This window comes from Phalaenopsis equestris, unplaced genomic scaffold (genome assembly GCF_001263595.1).
Source record: "Phalaenopsis equestris unplaced genomic scaffold, ASM126359v1 Scaffold000618, whole genome shotgun sequence".
Classification (NCBI taxonomy): Eukaryota; Viridiplantae; Streptophyta; class Magnoliopsida; order Asparagales; family Orchidaceae; genus Phalaenopsis; species Phalaenopsis equestris.
This window is the reverse complement of record NW_018165058.1, coordinates 159,106-174,665: the sequence shown is the minus strand read 5'-3', so window position 1 is coordinate 174,665 and position 15,560 is coordinate 159,106. Positions and strand designations below refer to the sequence as shown.

At 33.6% G+C, this 15,560-nt stretch overlaps 1 protein-coding gene across 1 annotated transcript in view; it reads left to right on the top strand.

The window, feature by feature from the left end:
* The window catches only part of LOC110029988, a 38,054-nt gene that overhangs the window by 18,149 nt on the left and 4,345 nt on the right, over positions 1 to 15,560 (top strand). Inside the window, exon 5 of the mRNA XM_020732511.1 lies at positions 15,124 to 15,286. Within this exon, the coding sequence (XP_020588170.1) occupies positions 15,124 to 15,286 (163 nt within the window). The remainder of the gene's footprint in view (positions 1 to 15,123; positions 15,287 to 15,560) is intronic.

The following is a 15,560-nucleotide window of genomic DNA, read 5'->3' as shown; positions in this document are numbered from 1 at the left end:
GTTGGTTGAAGTTGAGGAATGCTTCGGGCCTTTTTGTGTGATAGAAAACTACCACTTAGACTGAAAGGAAAATTTTATGAGACGGTGGTGAGACCTGCAATTCTCTATTGCATTGAATGTTGGCCTTTAAAAGAAATACTAAGTTAAGTGTTGTCGAGATGAGAATGATTAGGTGGATGAGTGGCTTTACACTTAGAGACAAAATGTGAAATGAATATATCCGTGATATATATCCGATATATCCGTGATAGGGTTGGTGTAGCTCTTGTGAAGGACAAAATTAGAGAAAGTCGTCTTAGATGGTTTGGTCACATTAAGCGTCGACCATCAAATGATCCGATTAGGAGAGTAGATGTTTTAGATTCGACTTATGTTAAGAAAGACCGAGGTAGACCTAGGAAGATTTGGGCTCATTGTATAAAAAAAAAATGATGTTAATTTATTAGAACTAAATGAAAATATGACAGTAAAAAGGACCCAATGGAGAAAAAGGATTCATGTAGGCCGACCCCACGTAGTGGGATTAAGGTTTTGTTGTCGTTGTTGTTGTTTAGATTTTTTTTTTTGCAATATTGTTTATAAAGTTATTTCTAAGCTTATTGCAAATAAACTTAAAATATTATTTCCGAGTATTATTCATCATTCTCAAGCTGTTTTGATATCCAGTCGTGACATCTCTAATAATATTATTTTGGCTTATGAACTTTTATTTGGATTCAATTCTGCTAATGCTAATAAAGAGTTTTGTGCTAAAATTTATATTATAAAAACTTTTGGTAATGTTAATGTCAATTTATTTTTGATAGACTTACTAGTTTGGGTTTTCCTATTATTTTCATTAATTGGATTAATGTATCTCTATGTTCACTTTTATGTTTTCATTAATAATGTTCTTCTAATCGAATTAGATAAGATTTTCCTCTTTAAAACTTTTTACCATTGACATTGATACTTTTCCTTGCCTGATGGAAGATCATCATTCTAATTTTTGTATTTATAATTCATGATTGATGACTGCAACATATCTCATATTATATATGTTGATGTTTTATTAGTCTTTGGTAGAACTGGTATTATTATCATTAACAATCTCAATAGTATTCTTTATAATTTCTATAAATCTACCAATTTGATAATTAATAAAGACAAATTTATAGTTTTTTTAACTAAGTTTGTTAACCTTAATCTTCAAAATTATTTATGTCAGATAAGTGGTTTCTTGTTGAAACCTTTATCTTAGTATTATTTAGGCGTGCCTATTAATTCTTTTAAATTGCTTGCTTTGGTTGTTCTAAGTTGTTGGATAAATTACAAAATTGGCTTGCTGGTTGGAAACTTCTTTTTTTATCTTTAACTGATAGATTTTAAGTGTTGAAACGCACTATATGGGGTTATATTAATATTCTTAATGGTTTAAGAAAGAATATTTCCTTCTTGTGTCTAATTTCTATTCAATAAAAGTTCTAATTCTAAACTTCATACTATTTTTTGTCTTAAGTCTTCTAAGCCTAAGATTTATGGTGTGTTAATGTGCAAATCTAAAATTATTTGAAGGCATTTTAATTATACTTCTCTTTTGGCCACTTGGTGTTTTAATCATTATGGATCTCTTTGGATTAAGCATAGAGTTAGTTCCTTCTCTTTTTGGAAGAATCTTGTTCAAGTGACATCTAAATTAGGATTTGTTTGCAATTTCAAATTGCATTTTATAGTTCTCTTCTTTTCTTTTCTGATCCTTGGTTGAATGGTACTCCTCTTTATAAGAAATTTGGTAGTAAGGTTTTTAATTGGTTTAATCTTCCTACTGTTACTAAAGCAGGTGATATTATCCTGAATAATGATTGGAATTTCTCTTCTTCTTGTACTACTCCTGATGTTTTGTTTATTCCTTTAAGAGAGTCCTATTAATATTTGTGTTAATAATTGCCTTTGGAATGACCATGATAAGTGTGCCCATAACTTCATTTATAATCTTATTTTTGATAACTCTTCTTTGGTTAGTTAGATTAAATATGTTTGTTTTATAGGTTATTCCGTTGGATTTGCTATCAACACTAGTAATGTTTGACTGTTAGAGGTATTATGATTAATCAATCTTGTGTTTTATACTTGAATCATAATGAAATTCATAATCATCTCTCCTTTGAACGTAACTTTTGCTCACTCTTTATTAAAGATGTGTATTCCTTATGAGAATCTTCATCTTTAAGTGGTAATATGTTACATATTCTCTCTCAAGTCGATTCTTTGGCTTCTATTATTAACAAGAAGGTTTTCTAATTCGCAGTTCATGTCGCTGCTTATTTTATTTGGAAGAAAAGGAAAGATAGAATTTTTAATAATTCTTTTTCATGATATTATGGTTTATGATATTCATGAGATTGTTACGTGGAAAAGTAGGAGATGGAAGTTTAAAAAAGACATTCCTTTATATATTAAAGATCTTTATAAATTGTGAAATTATCTGTGGGTTTCATGTTCTTCTTTTGCTGCAGCGGTTTCTCTTCTATTGTTGCCTTGTGTTTCTCTGGTTGGGATCTTGTTCTTATTTTTGAAGCTTTGTTGGTAGTTTAGTTCGTCTTTTTTTTGTTTGGGCTTCCTTCTTGGTTGCATACTCCTTTTCTTCATTGGTCTCATGCTTAGTGGGTTGTGCTTTTCTTTGGGTATTTTTCTGATAATGAATCGTATTACTATTGCTCTTTTTTTGTTTTTTACCGTTTTTTAGGTTGAGTTATGATGCTATACTTCCTTTTATTAAACATGGACCATATGCTTGATTATTTATATTTATATATGATATTCATCATAGTAGGTAGAAATTTTAATAACTTTTCTTTCAGGTAAGTTTTAAGCTCAATCAGGGTGGAATTTACATTTCTTTTTTATTCAGGTTGGTTGTCTGCTCTGCTTTCTGTTGGATTTTGATTGCCTTCTCTTGCTGTTCTTTTTCTCTTTTACTGTTGCAGTTTCTCTTTTGTTATTAATTTGTCTTTCTCTGGTTGGGTTCTGCTTCTTATTATTGAAGTTGCGTTGGTACTTTGGTTTGCCTTTCTTGTTTGGGCTTTCTTGGTTAGGAGCTCATTTTTTCTTGTGGACTCTTGTTTTGTGTGTTGTGATTTTTTGCTTATTTATCTGATAATGAACAATATTATTTTTCGTGGTCTCTGCACATTGCGATCTCGCCGTTCCCTTCCCAGTTAGCTCTAATTGCAACTGTAGAGGTTTCGATCGAGGAATGGGGTTAGCGGCGTAGGCAAGCGTTTCGGGTAGGAAAAGGGGAGGGTCTTTGGGTGAAACCGGAAGAAGGGGGGCGATGTAGGCGAGGGGGTCTAAGAAGGGTTTGCCTGTTGCATTCAGACAGCTTTTATCGAAGGATAAAAACCTATCTAAAGAGGCCTAAATGTTTGAAAATTATTGCATGTGGAGAACTAAGAATGTGATACATCTCTCACAAGAAAAAAAGAAAAAAAATCTTACCCCATCGGTGTATTAGCGTATCACTCGCCATGGGGACTCCGAAAAGTATACTGCTGTCTCTATCTCACAAGAAATTATTCCATGCAGAGTACTTACACAGCTCTGCTTGCGGACTTTCAGTAATATGTCGCCACGTGTAGATTATTTAGAGGTTATTGAGTAAAACTGCATAGATTATTGAGAGGTTATTGGGTTATTATTATGAGATTATTACGAAGTGTAACCATAGAGGTTATTGATAGTGTAACGATGGAAGTTATGTATAGGTTATTGCGGCATTATTAAAATTAATGCTCCAAGAATCACTCAATAAGCTCTAATTACTCTCTCGATAGGCTCCACTGTTTTAATGCTCCACACGTGCTAGCGCGCACAACCATAGCGCTCTCGCTCATACCCTCGCACCCTCGCACCCTCGCCCATCTATCTCTCTTCCACCCTCGGCTGGCTCCTACTGACGCAACCTACACCCGCAACTCTTGCCACCTATCTCGCTCTCCCTTTCCTTCTATCAACGATCAGTCTGCCTCGGGGAAAAAAATTTTTCCGTGCGAGAGACGTACGCAGCACTGCGTGCGGTATTGGGGTATATCGAGAGTACAAGGGGGTTACATCCACAGTATAAGCCCTTGTAACCTCCCTGTAACTTACGTGTAACCTCTTAATATATGATAACAGAAGCGCGAAACTTATTTTAGGGTATAGATAGGTTACAGCAAGTTACAGGGAGGTTACAAGGGGTTATACCGTGGATGTAACTCCCTTGTACCCTCGGTATAACCCCAATATCGCACGCAGCACTGCGTACGTCTATCGCACGCAAATTTTTTCCCTGCCTCGGAAACCCTCGGCACACTTCACGATTCCGACTCCGAAGAGCACGAATTGCTCGCAATCCCTTTGCGTCCCAAGCAGCGTGTGGTCGCCGCGGTAGAGCAACTCTCTCTTACCTTCGCCGGCGTATCCAGGATTTATCGGCCGACTCGCGCCAACGTGTAGTCTCCGCTTCTTTTTCTGCCTCTCCTCCTTACAAGTACCTGCCAGTGTAGACTCCGGCAAGCCCAAACTGATCTGCTCTATCCATTGTTTCGTCTCATATATATATATAAACACACACGCACCCAAAATTCTTATGTATTTACATCTAACAAGTTAACTTTTATATTTACATCCATAACACTCAAATATGTAATGAGGGGATTACATACAGGGCACCCAAAAACATTGCTATTTAAGAATCAAGCACCCTCTTTCATCCATTTTTCAAATTCTCACTCAAATGTCAAAGGTGATGATAAAACCCCCACCCATAGTTTTCATTTTTATCAAATTCTTTGATGGTGGCATGCGTAAATGTATAAGTTTCATAGTTCAAAAAATCACTTGGTTGTTTGATTTGTAAATAGCAATATTTCTTGTGCTATATATGTAGTTATCCCATATTTAATATCATATTAATAATATCATTATTTAAAGTGAAATATATATTTTCATGCATAGGTTTATATTACGAAATTGTTATAAAAACAAATATTAAAATTTAGGTGTTAGATATGTAAATACATAAGAATTCTGTGGTATTTATGTAAATCCTCTTTTATATATATATATATATATAATGAAAAAAAAAGATAGAATAGTGTTCTTTCAATGAAAGGAAAAAATAGGCATAGAAGAAAGTGAGGTAAAATGAGAAAGAAGAAAAGAAAAAAGTGTGTCACCTCGCTAAGTGAAAATTTGGCCCTGTCATCCCGCATCATTGTCAATTTCATCCCTCGCGTGGAGATATAAAATGCAATATCATAAAAAAAATTATCAAAATTTTGATTTCGATACATTTGTCTTGATGATTGAATGGGGGAACTTGTTGGTGATTCTCATGGCGCAGAGAGTAAGTCTTGTGCGTGATTTTCTTATCATGAAAAAAGTTATATATGCTGTAAAGTTTTTAATGTGGTTAACTGCATGCTATCTTTGCAATGGATTGTCTTCAAAACCATGGTTGTGATGTGATTGATGTCTTTTAACATTAAGCATGTGCACCTTTACAAGTGTAGTGGGCATACCTAATATTCCCCCTACATGGCCCCCGAAGGAGGGAGATGCTGGGATGATACTAGAGGTTTACTGAATGGACTCCTGATGACTAAATCTAAATGATCACTTGAACATGAAAATGTTGTACAAAAACAAAAATGAATGGGGAATAGCTTGTAAAAATGAGAATAGAATTATAATGATGGGAACTTTCATAAATGGCTGCTGCTTTGAATGAATAGAATTGATCATGGAAATAGACTTACAAGGAACTTGAAGAGCACGCCTACAAATAAGAGTACAACTTTTTTACTCCTCCAATTGAATACTCAAAATATTAAGATCGTAGGAGTAGGGTTGTATATAAACCAATGCACTTGATGAACAACTCGAACTTGACTTGATTAATATTTGATTATGTGTGTTCAAATTAATAAATAAATAATTTTGAATATTTTTTTAACTAAAAAATTAAATGAACCAAATTTGACATTATCAAACTATTTTGCTAATGTTCACAAAACAAATTCATATGTTGTTCATCAAGTAACATGTTAATTGCTCTACTTATATGATATATTATATAAATAAGATTTTATTAACTAAAATTGTATTAATTATATATTTAATAGTAACGTAATAAGTTTTATATCAATATGCATATAAATTTAATGTAATTTTTTAATTTTATTTAGTTAATATATTTATATTTATTTATATTGTTTGATTGCAAGGAGGATTGACCAAGTATTTTCCAATTCCAGTTGGCTTATATTAGGGTTCAGTTTTAAGCCCATATCCTTTTGCTTTAGTTATGGATATTTTTACTAGACATTACAGGAGGATGTACCTTAGTGTATGCTTTTTGTTGATGATATCCTTCTTATGGATAAGGTTAGATAAAAAGTTCAAGAAAAACTTGAATTATGGAGGTCAACTTTAGAGTCTGAAGGCTTTCATTTGAGTTGATCTAAAACTGAATACATAGATGTAATTTTAGTTGAAGTAGATAGAGTTGTAGAAATGGGTGATTAAGTCACTAAAATGAGTGAATGTTTTAGATATCTTGGGTCTTATTCAAAGTAATGATGATATAAATGGGGATTTTATTAGTGATTAGTGGAATTCAAGTTGAATGGTTGAAGTGGAGGAATACATCAGATGTATTGAGTGATAGAAAAGTATCACTTGGATTTAAAATGAAAATTTTATAAGATGGTGGTGAGACCTGCAATATTTTATGATGCAGAATGTTGACCTATAAAAAAAGAAGCATAAAACTAAGTTATGTGTTGCAAAGTTGAGAATGCTTAGGAGGATGATTGAATTTACAATTAGAGATAAAATGCGAAATGAATATTTTGGTGAAAGGGTTGTTGTAGCTCCAGTGGTAGAAAAGATTAGAGAGAGTCACCTTAGATGGTTTGTTCAAATTAATCGTTGACCATCTGATGTCCAGTGAGGAGAGTAGATGTTTAAGATTTGACTTATGTTAAGAAAGATAGATGCAGACCCAAAACGACTTGGGCATGTAGTATAAAAGATGATCTTGATTTATTAGATTTAAATGAAAATATGAAACTCTATAGGACACAATGGAGAGTCGGCTTAGACGGTTTGTTCAAATTAATTGTCGACCATCTGATGGCCGAGTCAGGAGAGTAGATATTTTGGATTTGACATATGTTAAGAAAGATAGAGGCAGACCTAAAACGACTTGGGCATGTTGTATAAAAGAGATCTTGATTTGTTAGAATTAAATGAAAATATGAAACTCTATAGGACACAATGGAGAAAAATGATTCATATAGCCAACCCCGCTTAGTGGGATAAAGGTTTGTTGTTGTTGTTTGATTGTAAGAAGGTTTATTTACAACTTATTTTTATTTTATTTTTTTGGTATAAACTAGTTAAATGCTAATTTAAAATATATTCAATTGTTTATTTATTTAAATTTGTAAAAGTATTTCCTTAAAATTTTATATAAAAAATCAAGCTCTCATTTGATTTTTGGCTTATTTACTTTATATGAGAAATCAATTACAAATTTAATTTTTAATTTTATATAAAAAAAATTAAATACTCACATGTATTTTTAGCTTGTTCAATTAAAATAATCAAATCAAGTAGAAACCAATTATAATCATTACAATATTTAAGCAAACCAAGTATAGACATATATGTGAAATTTAGCTCAAGCTCAATATGAACATGAAAAATTTATGATTCTACTAAGCCAAGTCTAATCCATAACATGCTTGACTTGATTTGGTTTGATTACATACCTACCTACGAGGTAATGAACTTCAATGAAGACATGGACAAAGAAACTCCTTGTTCACAACATAAAATTGATTTCTTATGGGACCTATAGAGATAAAATGTAAGCCTTATAAAAACAAACAAGTTCCATTTTAATACACATAACAAGATCTTAATCCGTATAAAATGCTAAATACCTCGCGATGTGGAGAGAATTTTTTATGAAGGCTAATCGGTAGATGTTAAATGCTTAGTGTAGGACAACAAAAAATTGATTTTAGATTTAGAAAAATAATTATCTTAGAATAGATGGCAGAGGGAATTAATGATAACTTGATCAAGGTCTCATGGTTTTGTCATCTTATGATGAATAGTCAACTTAACATAACTAAAGAATTTTTCTCAGTAGTTATGAGTTGTGTCTTCCATGAGAATCTTATAGAAATAAGATATATTTTGCTTAAGATAATAATTTCAAGTTATCTTAGCTAACAAAAGCTTTGTATCCTATCAAGTTTACCATTTTATTCACTACTCAGAGGATTTGGGTTATTGGGTTATGGGTTTTCTTTATGATTGTAATTTAATGATATCATTTTTTAACAAATTACGTGATTGTAAGATCCTTATTAGAACCATACTCTTATGATGCCATTTAGCTATAAAATCACCCGACGTGAGATTGTTGAGAGTGGTAATTATTGATTTTTAAAATTTGGCGGAATAGTTTTATTGATATGAAAATGGGGTATAAATATCCTTACATGAATCCTATAACAGAAAAGACAAGAAAAAAGAAATAACATTAAAGGTAAGATATAACACTTATATCTCGAATTAATCAATTCATAATAATTACTTGGAGATATAGGAAATGACATAAAATAGGAAAGCGTAAGATAAAAAAGGAAATAAATCAAATCCAAGGAAATAAATTTAAACCTCAAAACTTTTAACAGAAATAAATTATTTCGTAATGCAACTTCTAACACTTTCCCTCAAGTTAAAATAATCATGTTCAACTTAGATTTGAAAATATCAAACAATGGGCTAGAAAGATTCTGTGACATAGAACTTAAAGTTTTCATCCCATATTTGGTAATCAATCCTAAGAGCATTTAGGGAAATTTTTAATTGACTGCAGTTGTTTTTTATTTTAATTTCTGTAGTGTCTGTAGATAGCCAGAAGACTCATACAGGTAATACTACGGGAAAATTTGTGGGGAAGTAGACAACTTACAAGGAAAGATGCAGGGCATGGTCTGTAAGGAAAAAACTCTGAAGGAGGGTCTGCTGTAGAAAAAAACTCTAGAAGAGGGTCTGCTGCAGGGAAAAGCTCTGGAGGAGAGCCTGCTAAAAGGAAAAAGCTCCGGAGATAGGGTTGTGGCAAGAAAAGTTTGAAAAAGGGTTTGTTGTATGAAAAAACTCCGGAGGAGGGCTCCAAAGGAGGGCCTGCAACATGAAAAAAGAAAGAACACGTGTCAGTGATTTTCCTTCCAGAAGTTCCAAGCTCGCACCACCACATGTTGAAATGTGGCTCATTTTAACGAAAAGCCCGGCGTTCTCCACGGCGTCGACAGAGTCCTAGTCGTCGATGATGGTTGTGACAGCTTTTCCATTAAGCTCGACTAATTTGTGGGCATGCATATGTTTCAAAAGCGACTTCTCAAACTCAAAGATACCCATGGGCCCATTACAGATAATGGTGTTAGCTCTGTCAAGAGCTGTGTTGAATGTCTCAGTGAAATCTGGTCCAATGTCAAGGCCTATCCAACCATCAGGGATGGCAGATGCTGACACAATCTTGCTGCGACATCAGCTGCAAACTTGTTAGCCACAATAACATCTGACGGTGACAATAGTTTCACTCCTTTCAGCTTTGCCTTCTCAATAAGACCTATTACTAGACCAAGTTTATTTTTCTCAACAAGAGAGGAACCAACACTATTTCCTTGTGCCTTGTTGTTACGACCCGACTCGGAGTTTGGAGTTGATCAAGAAAAGAAATGGACTGTTGAATGGTGGAAATCAATTCACTGTTATTCTAATTCTATCAATAACAATTTAATATTCAAACAATACATGAAAGAGCCACTTAAAAAACAATTAAAATTAACAAGTAGAAATTTATACCTTTTTTATTATTGTTCGCGTCTCTTGTACATATTTACTATTCTTCTATTCATCTTGTTTAAATGTTTAAAACCTAAAAATAATATGAAAGCAACATAATGAGTTATTTAAAGATAACCCTTGAGTAATCACATTTCTACACTAAAATAATTCAAGGAAAAGAAATTAATATGCATGTTGGCATTTTATATCTCTATAAGAAATTTTTTACTATGCTAATCTTTCATTTGAACTCTTTTAATATATTAATGCATTCCTCAATGACATTTTTTGAATGAAAATACTTAAAATTTCTATATGCATTTACTTCTACTGTATATTTTTTACATACATATCTTTCTGCTACAATCTAACATACCCTTGACCAATATTGCCCCATCGGCTCTTGTCGACACAGTGATCAGTGATGTAAACATCATAATTGTCTATGGTGGAATGACCCTTACCTGCCCTTGACTGATATTATCCTGTCGGCATAGCGATTAGTGATCTATACATCACAATTGTCTGGGGTAGCAAACCCTGTCTACTCGCCCATGGTCGATATTATCATGTTGGTACAACAGTTTGTGAACTAACTATCACAATTGTCGGGTGGTAGAAAAACATTTACGCACGCGTGTACATTGGTGTCCTCTGCCTGTACCTTTAGGGGTGAACTCCTACTAAACATGCACATACAAACATTCATGTATACCATATTTTCGTTTCATACTTCAAAGCATACATTACTTTCATATGAGACTTGCATTTATTTACTAAAAATCATGTAGGTCTATTAAAATCTAAGTTCATATAATAATCTAAAAGATGCACCCTTACTCTAGTTCTAAAGGTCAAATCACCATCTAACATATATATCTAGTCATGTAATGTGTTAATATATACATCTTTATTTTAATATATAGATCATTTAGTAATCTGATATCTTCATAAACTAAATCATTATGCAATTATTAAGACAACAATATTTAACATGCATATATCATGACTAATAATATTAAAAATTATAGGTGATTTAATTTCATTGTGCAACTATTTAACATGTATATTTTCCTACCTGACAATATGAATAATCTACTATAATCTACATATCACTGAAATAGATCATAGATGAAGTCAAACATTTATTAAAATGATGAACATTACTGAAATTAAGAAATATAATTACTCTACTTAACCTAGCTTGCTCGTCTTACATACTTCGCATCTCTAATCTTAGGTTCAAATGTTCTTTAATCTTAACTGATGTTATAAATTAATATTTTTATTAATTATACATTCTAAAATAAAACAAACTTTGACATTAATTGACATATATCTTTTTTCTTTCAAAGTGATTCACCCATGGAATACGAGCTAAATATTCCTTACAATTAAATATAATATTAACACTAAATAAATAATTATATATATATATATAGACACACACACACACACACACACACATATGGCGATCTGCTCTGCTAGGGTTTTGGCCGATGGTGAAACCCTGTATTGATTCCTTCTCGACGACGCAGTTCCCGCACACGACGACGACGAAGAAGGAAGCTACCTTGCAATCGTCGTCTTCTTTTTTGCACCAAATGACGAAGGGCTTCGACATCTGCTTCTGCGGCTTCGTCGTCTCCTCCTTCGCGCCTTCCAGCTTCTGCTGTTCTTTTCTATGCGGATCGAGTTGCGGTTTCATTTCTGCCGAGCTGCGATTCTGCGATTTCTGTCTGCGCAACTTAGCTCGAGCTCTTTGACTCGTCTTTTTTGCCCTCTGCCCGACTTGCATGGCTTCTCTTTATTGTGATGGAGCTTCCTACTTCGATTGAACCTGACAAAACTTTCTTTGCCCACATGGTGGGTAATCTTCAGGGGGAACGACGGTTGTCTTCCCTTCAAGTATAAGGAGCATCGTGATGGTACATGTAACTGCCTCTTTATTAAGAATGCAAGTAGAAAAAGTGGAAAGACAACACTCTTTTTCTTCACGTTAGAAATTTCAACGCTCAGTAACAAAGTCAAATTTGCCCTTATTGGGAAATTTCAGTGGGGACACCCACCTATGGAAATTATCAGGAAAAGTTTTTATGACCTCAAATTAATAGGACAGTGGAAAGTGAGCTCATGGATTAGAGACATTTATTGATTCAGTTAACCGTGCTTGATGACTACACTCATATTTTCTCCAAAAAATATTGTAACATTGTTGGTAAACTTATGAAGCTACTAAAGTGGTCACCTGATTTTGACCCCAATCAGGAGCCTCCTACGGTATCGGTATGATTTAGTCTACTTGGTCTCAAGCTATACTTTTTTCATCATCAGGTTCTTTACTCCATTGTTGTCATATTTGGGGACCCTATGAAGCTAGATTTACCTACTTTCAATCTTACCAGTTCTTTTGTGGCCAGAATACTTCTGGAAAGAGATATTACTTTGCCTAATATTATTGAAGTTTGGTTGGGCACAACGCATAATGGATATTGATAACAAATCTTCATGGAGTATAGACATACTTTTTATTCTCATTTGTAAGATGTTTGGGCATACCCTTGATAAATGCCATAAGCTTCATCCTAATTTGAAAAATAAAGATCAAGTGAATAAAGATGAACCTAAGGATATATCTAATCTGAGGATATATCTGTTCCACCTGGAGAGAAAACTACCACAGGACAGGATTTTGTGTCTGATTCTATTGTCCCTGTGGACCATCCCCTGAAAATACTGTTTCTGCGATCGATGAGAAGCTGGATGGCCCATGCTGGGCAAGCTACACTTTCAAACCCTATTGAAAACAACAATGAAAAACTCCTACCTATGCGGACTGATAATCAGGAGAACCTTGCAGCTTCCCACCTTCAGGAAGTATTGGGGGTAGAGGCTACAACTCTTACCTCACATACACTTGTTGGCACAACCGTTGACAATTTTTATACTGCAGCACTATCACCTCATCCGAATGAGCAATAATCTTCGGATGAAGAATGACAGGTCTACACTTCCAGGAGGAAGAAGAATGGAGATCTACTTGATCTAAGGAATCTAATGGATGATACTCTGGTTACTTCGGGCAATGGTAAACACCTCACCAATCTGTTAGCTAGTTCATTTCCAAGAACTAAAGGCAGAGGCAAAACTGAAGTGGGTTGACCTGGTTGATCTTTTATATACCATCTACTTTTGTGTTTTTAATTTTCTTTATTATTTTTTTCTTTCTTTTTTTTTTTTTGGAAAGAGCAACGGTGGCTCCCTACGCGTTAATTAAAAAAAAGGTACAGAAATTGGAGGGAGGAGGATCCCCGACTATGACAATCTTACATTTATATATATATAATTCTTATTATATATTAAATATATTAATTAAAAGAGTATTAAACTCACCTTTATGCGTCGGTCAAATGCTCTAGTTACGCACGAGTACTTTCTGCTTCCTCATGTTCCTTTGTACGCGACTTTCGACTCGCCTCCTTTCCTTTGCACCAGATGCTTGACGCCTCTTCCTTCGATTGGTTAAGCACGTGCAACTCTTTCTGCAACCGAACTTCCTACTCCTCTCTTGCTTGAAGCCACAAATGAGGAGCACTAAAAGCTCGGTCCCTCACTACTCTCGCATAGACGTCGTCGAAGCTACTCCCGCAAGCCGTCTTTTTTGGTTTCGACGCCATGCCTCTTCTTGTCCTTCGCACTCTTTACTCACAACGTCGACGCCTTCACGCGACAAACCTTTCTCTTTTTCTTCGATTGGTTAGGCACGAGGCTTCCTCCTCTCGCAACAACAAATAAGTCGTGTCGGTTCTTCCTTCTTCCTATTCAATTGGCTAGGGCACACCTCCTCTTCTTCACACTTTAACTTAGGATCCGTTTGGGGCAGCTTGTGCTTATCCTAAAACACGGCTCGCAGGGTTCGACCCGAGACCTGCGTTTAGTGTAAAAACCCAACCGCGTTTTCGGGTAAGCTGTCGAAACGTGTTTTCAAAACGGTGAGGCGATTATTTATAAGCTGCCCCAAACGGGCCCTTACTCTCACTTCCTCTCTCTGAAATAACATGAAATGAAAAATATAACTCCTATATCTTCAATTAATCAATTCATAATAATTACTTGGAGATAAAGGAAATGACATAAAATATGAAAACTTGAAATAGGAAAGGAAATAAATCCAATCTAAGAAAATAAATCTAATCATCATAACTTCTAACCAGAATAAATTATTTTCTAATATAATTTCTACAATAATAAGGGTAATCTTGATATAATATTAGCTTTTTATGAGCTTAGCTTAATTTTAAATTTGTTACTCTTAAGAAATTGTGTGAAAGGTAGATGAATTATTGGTTTAAGCTTGGGAGTGATAAATTTCACTGGAATAGTTTTAAAATTGTAATATTTTGACTTTTTGTATTCGTGCTCAAAGTAATTTATATCAGGATTTAGGTTTATTTTGATAGTTGAGAATACCTCTGATTGAGATTGAGTTTTAACACGATAAGCATTGGATACTATTGAATTTTATTTCTTGAACTTTGTCAACTCTGCATGTTTATTTACAGGAGATCATGTTCATAATTTACGTAGACTTAAAATCTATTTTTGAAATTTATTTCTGCATAAACCTTGTTGACTCGCCCTTGAATCTAGAGATCTATTCGTGTTAGCTTTCTCTGTGTATGATAGCTATGAGAAATTTATTATCTGACTTTTTTAAAAAGAAAATGTTTATAATATCCATATTAGCTCTAAATACAATTATTATATTTAATAATTTTATATTTTGTACTTTTTTATAGTTATTATGATGTAATATTTATTATTAGTTTTGCTTTTTTCATTGATCATATTTATGTCATATTTTTGTAGTTTATATCTCAGTTGGTAGTGTTTACTTAGTTTATTTATCGCAAACTCACATCATCCATCTTATAAATTTTTATGTTATCAGCTGTGCATCATCTATGAGAGAGTTTCTAGACTTATGCTTTTAAGCATATTATTAGAGCTTCTAGTATATATACCTTTACCAGATCAACATTTTTTGCATTTTACAATTGTGGCAATATTTTGCATCCAGTTGAATTTTAGCGACTTCACAATATGCTGTAAATTTCTTTTTTAATTTTGCATATAAAGCATTTGATTCATTATGTCTAGCATGGGGTATATTCTCTTTCATTGCTGAATTAGCGCACATGCCTTTCAAGTCATTTAATATGAAATATGCAGGTAAGAGTTCTCCAAGGCGAAAGCTTGGATGTTCTTGATGCATCTCCTAAGCATTCATCTATTTATCAAACCTCTTCCTCACATTTGGAGCTGTCCAAAAATGAATCATCAGACAGTGATCCCATGTCCGATGATGAGATATGTGTCGAGAATGCTGATAAGAGTGAGTTCATGATTTTTTTTTCTTAAATTTTTGGCAAGCTGAACTTACTATTCGGAATAAATAAGACAGGTTGCAAATTAGTTTAAAGAGGAAAAGGAGAAACAATTGTGCTCAATAGTTGTTGGAAAGTGATTATTCTTTAGGATTTTGTTTAATAAAAAAAAATAATTATTTAAGTAAGATTGATAATGTCAAACTAAAGGAATTTTGTGCTTTCTTCTTGCTTGAAAAACAATTACAATTCTTTTATTCCAGATGATACTAATGGAAGCAA